The 7,088-nt window shown below is 35.1% G+C and overlaps 1 protein-coding gene across 2 annotated transcripts in view; it reads left to right on the forward strand.

Moving 5' to 3' along the window:
• PRIM2 (DNA primase subunit 2) overlaps positions 1-5,351 on the forward strand; it is a 100,620-nt gene extending 95,269 nt beyond the window's left edge. The window contains exons 13-14 of one of the 2 annotated variants that reach the window (XM_027645057.1): positions 4,712-4,944; positions 5,013-5,351. In XM_027645057.1, the coding sequence (XP_027500858.1) occupies positions 4,712-4,939 (228 nt within the window). In that variant the 3' untranslated portion in view covers positions 4,940-4,944; positions 5,013-5,351. Of the gene's footprint in view, positions 1-4,711 lie in introns of both variants that reach the window. The other variant, XM_027645056.1, reaches the window with a different exon arrangement.
• Positions 5,352-7,088: the final 1,737 nt, after the last annotated feature.

Consider the following 7,088-nt stretch of genomic DNA (forward strand, 5'->3'; position numbering starts at 1 on the left):
ACTCTTGAGGAAGGCCTTGGAAATCATGCTTGAAGTCCAGAGACTATTTTCAGTTTGCACATCCACCATTAGCTGTCTTGCCTTGTTAGTTTTCAATAATTTCAAATATTCTTTTGTAATTTTCTGCATTTATTTATTGATGTTATTAATACCCTCAACATTACAAGATGTAGTAAAATGTTATGCTTTTTTCCTGAAAAGGTCAATATTGTTGAATTTTAACAATTTCAGGTCATTTCACTTTCTCAATATCCTGCTTTTAATGAAATTTATGGGTTTTAATGCATTTTGTAAGTTTGATGTTGTTTACATACACCTTAAAAAATTAACAGAAAAGTGTAATTTAAGCTAATCTCCCAGTCTGTTCACAGTTAATATTGTTAATTTTTGCTTGGTATTTTTTCACATCTGTAGTCATGTGTGATTATTTTTTAAATCAAGATGAACATTCTCAGAGCTTTCCCATTTGCTTAATTGCAAGCAAAGTTAAAGTAAGATCCTCCAGAAAATTTCAAGATAGCAAATGGCCACACTCCATCTCCTGTGTGATTTCTTGATTCAAAGAACCAGCTTTTGCACTGGTTCAAAATTCCTTTCATCAAGAAAAAGCAATGAAGCAGAGCCCTTCTTATAGCTTTGTTCTCTCCACAACCCAAGAAATGGATATGTCCCTTTCAAACAGCAGGGTATATTTGTTGCTGTATATGTTGCTAAAGATATGGATGAGGATTAGATGACCCACCCAGAGACTTATGGTTGACTTTTTTGTTCTTCCTGGTTTTCACATTGGATTTAAATGGAACTGTTTCTCTTCATAAATTTCCAGCAATCATGTATATGAGTGTATAGCAAAGGTATACTCTGAACCTCTATCCAGTATTGTTTTGGCGGCTGTAATTTGAGAGGAACACTTTCTCTTAGTCTTAGGAAATGTGACAACAAACCTAATAATCTGGAAGTAAATTCAAAATTATGTACAATTTGAAATTTAGATAACACTTGGCCCGTGTAAGCCCAAGTCAGTAGAAATAATATTTTCCAAAGATGACTATAGACTCCAAGGTCAACATTCAATGAAGGATAAATCAACACAGTGCATTTTAGGAAAGCTGTCTTTCCATTCTTCTATGGCAAATTCCAGAACAGCATTATTTTTTATCAGTCTTGTGGTAATATAAATATCTGTCTTTGCTGCTTGCATGAAGAATCATCTTTCTGCTTTGCTGTTAATAAATGTCTTATTTCAATGAGAGAAAGCAGAATACAGAGAAAGACACTTCCCATAATTTGCATGGCACATACTTTTTTTTAAGAGAATTTAGCTGCTCAACTTGTTACCGGCCTGCTTGGAGTGATTTTTGTATCCTACAACTGTATGCTTTATTAATTTTTTATTTTTTTATGGGATAGTTAAAAATGTGTCTCTGACCTTTGTTTTTCTATATATCACTAGCAGGGTTTTTCAGTGAAAGAAGCTTCAGAAGAATCAATTAGCCTAACATTGATTGTTTCTTTGAGTAGAGGAACAATCTTAAGTAAAATTTTCTTATAAATAATGGACTGGATCACGTGGAGAATTTTAACTTCAATTATGTAAAAATTTTACCGAGAAACTGTTTGATATATGTTGGGTAGAGCTGTTAGTGTTACTTGTTATTCTTGAAAGTTATGGTGTGTATGTGGGTTAGATCAAGTATGAATGACTTTTTAGTGGAGACTTGATAAGATTATATTTTTCTAAGTTCACAGGGTCAGCTTCTGTAGTCTAGTCCTTGGCACTGAGACTGTGCTAATAAATACAGCTGGACTAGAGTGAGAATGTTTGGATATATTTTTCGGGAGGCTGGTGATGAGAGTTGTCTTTACACTTTGATACTACTGGTTCAAACAGCACAGGTTATGAAAAAGCTGATTTTCTTTGTAATCTGTGTAACCTAGACTTATTAATTTCAATGCTACACCTCTCCTGATCTTTGTTTTCACTATTTTGCAACCACAGAACAAAAGCAGCCATCATTTCTGTGGTCCAGCACGTTGTCTTCAGGCAGGAACTAGTGTATGAGTATGCAATTTGTTGACTATTTTAATAAGTCTGAGAAAGAAAAGTTGCAGCGCTATAAGTGTGGTTTTTCTGTAATATCACCTGTAGCATTATCAGCTGTCATTTTTTAAGTTCTTGATTAAAACCCAGGGATGCTTTAAGTTTTTCAAAACAATATTTGCTACAGGAGAAATATAAAACTGGAGTTTGTGTGAAAGCCAGTGTGTGCAACATGTGCTGAATCCACAGTTCTGTATGAAGTGATACGTCCTTTTGCTTGGGTCAATACATGTTGTGAGCTTAAATTTTTAACTGCACAGAAAATACATTTTTCATTGGGTATAATGGATTCTAGGTAGATTTACAGGTGTGAATGGACAAAGCTGTTAGAGAAATCTACTTTCTCTATTTCTGGTAGTAAGTTTCAGCTAACATACAACTAAGTTAATGACAAGGCTTTTAAAATTGATGTACTTTGATCTACATTACCTAAAAATATTGTAAAATTTAGATAAAGTAAAAACATGAGGAATCTAACATAAAAAACCTCCATTTTTTTGTTCAGAGTTCTTGTAAATTTCCAGCGAGAGTAGAATATTTTTATTCAGAGAAACGCTCACTGAACCTGGTTGAAAATTACAGAGAACAGAATTGTTTCTGTATCACTATATCACAAATGAAGATGATGATATGAACAAATCTTCACCTTTCTCTCTTCAGGCACTTGAAAAATGTGATAGTTTGCACAGAATTCTTTTAATTAAAAGTTGTATAAGCTTCATCCAGTAGTTTTGATTTAGTAGTATTCAAGTTTGAAAAGGAGAAATGGTACATGAACTCATACAACAATATTAACTAACAACCTGTAAGTAGCTTTTAGCCAAATACCATTAATCACCTCTGAAAACAGGATTGTAGGCTCCCATTCATACAATGAACTGCTTCTACAGCTTATTCCAATTTTTTGGGGAGAGAGGAGTTTAGAAGAAAATTAAGAGTTACAAAGTGACTCTTAAATTGATCTGAAGAAAACTGAGATTTTAAGGATAAAAAAACCAGAGCTAATTAAGAGCTTCTTCTAGAAAAGCTAGTTTTTCACTATATCACTTCTTCTTAAGCCTTTTTGGTATAAAGAAGTAATTTAGTTTGCACGTAATGAAGACTGGAGCATGGATGAAAGCTGTCTGGATGAAACTCATCCAGATAAGACTGAAATGAAAAATGAAGTTCAGTGATGGTTTTGTTGGTTTTTTTGGTTGGGTTTTTTTTTTTTTTCTTTATGCCTTAGAGTACCAAACTGGAGTGCTAGGACTGTTACTGACTTTTAAGATTTTTCAAGCAAGGTCACTGACTACAGTTGCTAATTCATGTCTAAATTAGATTTTGTTATCCACACCACCATTTTCTAATGGAGGCAGTGGTAATGCATTTAATCAGGGTTCCATTTAGAGTACACACTGATCCTCTGCTTTATGATTATTCACAAGTGGCTGAAATTTAAATTGATGGGGTTTGGCATATTAAATTAGCCACACTGTGTGTCCTCAGGAGACTCTGTGTGTACAGAGTTGCTTGTTATGCTTGAATTGGCACCACCCTGCTACGAAAAAGGGAATATAGTGGGAGCAGAAATTTACTGGCATATGACTCTTAGTCTTCCATTGTTTCTTGTGTCCCACGTTTGGTAAACTTTCCAATGTATTTTAAGAGCACTATTTTTCTTAAAATGTTCTTAGAATTCACATGAACTGACAGGCGGATAAAAGGTGCAAATTGCCTGAATAGAAGGTGGAAGCACCTTTTATTTTAAGTGAGCATTTCCGACTTCTGAGACCCCCAAAAGAAGCACAAAGATTATAACTGTGGTTTGTGGTAAAAACATCGGAAGATCTTACTTTCAAAGCTGAAAGCTTCGTTGATTTGAAATTGAATATTCATTTATCAAATAATTGCAAAGCTGAAAGAAGGTATATATAGGAGCAATACAAATATGCTGCACCTTATGATAGTTTTCTGTATTTTTTTCCACTGAAGATTAAATGTTCTTTGTTGTGCTTCTAGTTTCGGGATGCTGATGTTGGCACTGATGGAACAGAGCTAGGCTTGATCTGCTGAGTGTCTATCTTAGCCTGCTGCTTGTAAATATTGCCTTTGTGGCTACTGGGAAAAACGGAAGGAGGTGAAGCTACCTGTTTCCATTCACAGTTTCACACTGATAATTGAGATCTAGATTTATATTGTGCAGTTGTCACAACTTCTAGTAGTATTCTCTACTGCCACTTGGACTCTAGACTTGTCTGACTCCCCTTTTTGCATCAGGAAATTCTGTTTCAAGGTGCAGCTTCAATTGTCCTACATCTCTAAAGAGATGCCATTTTACTTACATTGTTTTAGATGTTTTGAGGTGTTACTTTTCTTTACTACAGCAATGACAGTGTGAAATAATGTTTGAATATGCCAAAGAAATTATTTCATGAAGGAAGAAAATTTGTGATGAAACTAGATCTGTTTCACTCTAATATTTACTGAGACAGTATTTAGAAACTGTTGTCTTTTTCTTCAACAAAATTGGAACTTTAAAAATTGTTAATTAATTTGTTCTTGAATATGAAAAAGATGACTCTTAGAAATAAATATTATAACTTGATGTTTATTTCTTTTTATGTGCAGGTTGATGACATTGGGTTTTCCTTGAATCATCCTAATCAGTATTTTACAGAGAGTCAAAGGCTATTAACTGGTGGTAGAGAACCAAAGAAGGAATTAAGTACTTCAGGAAACTCTCAACAAAAAAATAATAGTCAGGAAAGCATGAATTTTAATTCCACTCCCACCTCTTCAAATACAACAGCTGATACAGAACTGGAAGGACTGGAAGCCTACTTTGCTGAAGACTAAGCAGCTGTGTTACTTGGATGTTATTTGTGTTATTTTTTTCTTTCTTTCATTCTTTCCCTTCTCTAGCTGGCTTTGTCTCTATACTAAGGGATATGCACTTCACTACCTGGAATACGCAGACATTTTTTGAATAGACTGAAGAAAGAAAGATAGATATTGAAGCTGTAATTGCATCCAGTACCTATTTTCACCGCTTTAGGAGGCTGTTTTATATGGCATGTTTTAAGGATGAGAAATGAAAGTTCCTTCCCAGTTATTAGGTGATTTTTGTCTGATTTACCTTTTTTTGGTTTTCTTCAAAATGTTCAAATATTTTTACCCCATTTTGTGGTTGATTGTTTATGTATCTTCTTAATAAATAATTTGAAAAGCAAAAACTTCTGATATTTTCTTTTTAGCTGTATTTGGATGGTAATTAAGGGAGTTTCTTATGATCAAAATTACCCTCTGGAGGAGGTAGTCTGTCTCTTCTATATGAGCAGCTGAGGAAAATCAGCTTCCTCATTTGTACCTTGATACTAGATTTAGAGAGCTGGGTTTGGTGCTTGAAATAGAACATAAACAGAGTTTAGACACCTGTATGTAAGAAAATAATCAAAAAAGGCGATACTCGACCAACTGTCTCATCATGAAGAATCTAAAAGCTTATTAGTGTATATTCTTTTTCAAGTTTCTTCAATGTCTGAGTGTGGCTGGAGCCTCCTGTTTCTTGCTAAGCTAAACAGCTGTCTGAATGCAGCTTTGGATTACCTAAATTCTACCCATTGTCACCTAACACACAAACTGCTTTCAGTCCAGCAGTGACCACTGTGCAGTGGATGGAAGCTCTAAGCAGAACTGGTATTTTCTATCATGCTGTTAGAGTACTCTCCCAGGGATTTAAAAGACGTTAATTTTATTTTACCTGATGCCTAAGGAGTTTCAAGGCAATATTACACCCTCCCTGGAGAGTGACTCATCTACTGGTATAGCCCTGTAACCACACAAACATGGTATTGTCATTGCTAGTAACTTGTATTAGTTCTGCAAGGCCTTAGCATGACGACTCACTGAGCTTTAGTTTTCTGAGTTTGCCTTATCCCACCTGAAGCTTTGTTTCAAATGTAACAACATCTGTCAAATGACAGCCTGACTTTGTGGAGTTGTGTGCTGTACTGCCTATAGTTTATAATAATTCTGATATATTTCTGTGGTTAATGGCTAGTAAGTAATAAGTAGTTATTTTTAGAATTAATTAATATATAATATTAGGTGCCCATCCTTAAACAAATACAACCTAAAGTGTTGTGCAAAACAAGTTTTTAGGGATAAGAGAAGAAATAACAAATATACAGTATCAGTAAACACACATTATATATAAATAATTATTTGGCTATAGTGTGGAATTTGCAGACAATGAAGAAAGAACAGCAAGTAGAATGCTTTTGGAAATGTGTTGTATTACACCAGGTGGACTCTAGAGAGAAGAAAGAACCGTCCCCACCATCAGCATCCACCAACTCCTGATAAACGATGTGGGACCCTGACTGTGTGCTTTTGGTCTCAGGACCTGAAGGGGCAATGGAAAGGTGTGTGCAACACTAGAGAAAGGGAAGATAGACACAAGGGAGTATATGAGTATCTAGTGTATGAGTAAGTAGCTGTATTATGTTAGAGGTTTTATTTATATTGTGTTAGAGGTTTTATTTTCTCTACAATAAAACTCTAAAGACTTAAGACTGTGACTGGACTAAAGACTGTTTGATTACTGTTAAGATTTTGGACTAACTGTAAAATGTTGGTTTCTTATATAGAGAGTGTTTTTATGGGCCATAACTTGCACAGGGGTAGTGCAATACCAGGCTTTAAAAATAAAACATATTGTATGTTTTTAGAAGAGGATCCACCAGGTTCACTGTTCCTTTTATCTTCCTTGAAGTATTCCTTAGTTTATTTAGGGACTGCTTTGTGTAAACTACCAAGCCTTTGACTCCTTTGGATATTGTATATTCAAAGGAGTTGTAGAAATTCACCCTGGGCAAAGGCTCCATGCCTGAGTCCTGCAGGGTGATGGTTGTCCCGGGCCCAAGGAACAAGGAGTGACAAACAGCCATGGGCTTGGTTTCTGCTGTTGGTTAAGCTCCTGGCATCACCCCTCCTGGTGTGTGGA

This window comes from Corapipo altera, unplaced genomic scaffold (genome assembly GCF_003945725.1).
Source record: "Corapipo altera isolate COAL_440 unplaced genomic scaffold, ASM394572v1 2, whole genome shotgun sequence".
NCBI classification, from domain to species: domain Eukaryota; kingdom Metazoa; phylum Chordata; class Aves; order Passeriformes; family Pipridae; genus Corapipo; species Corapipo altera.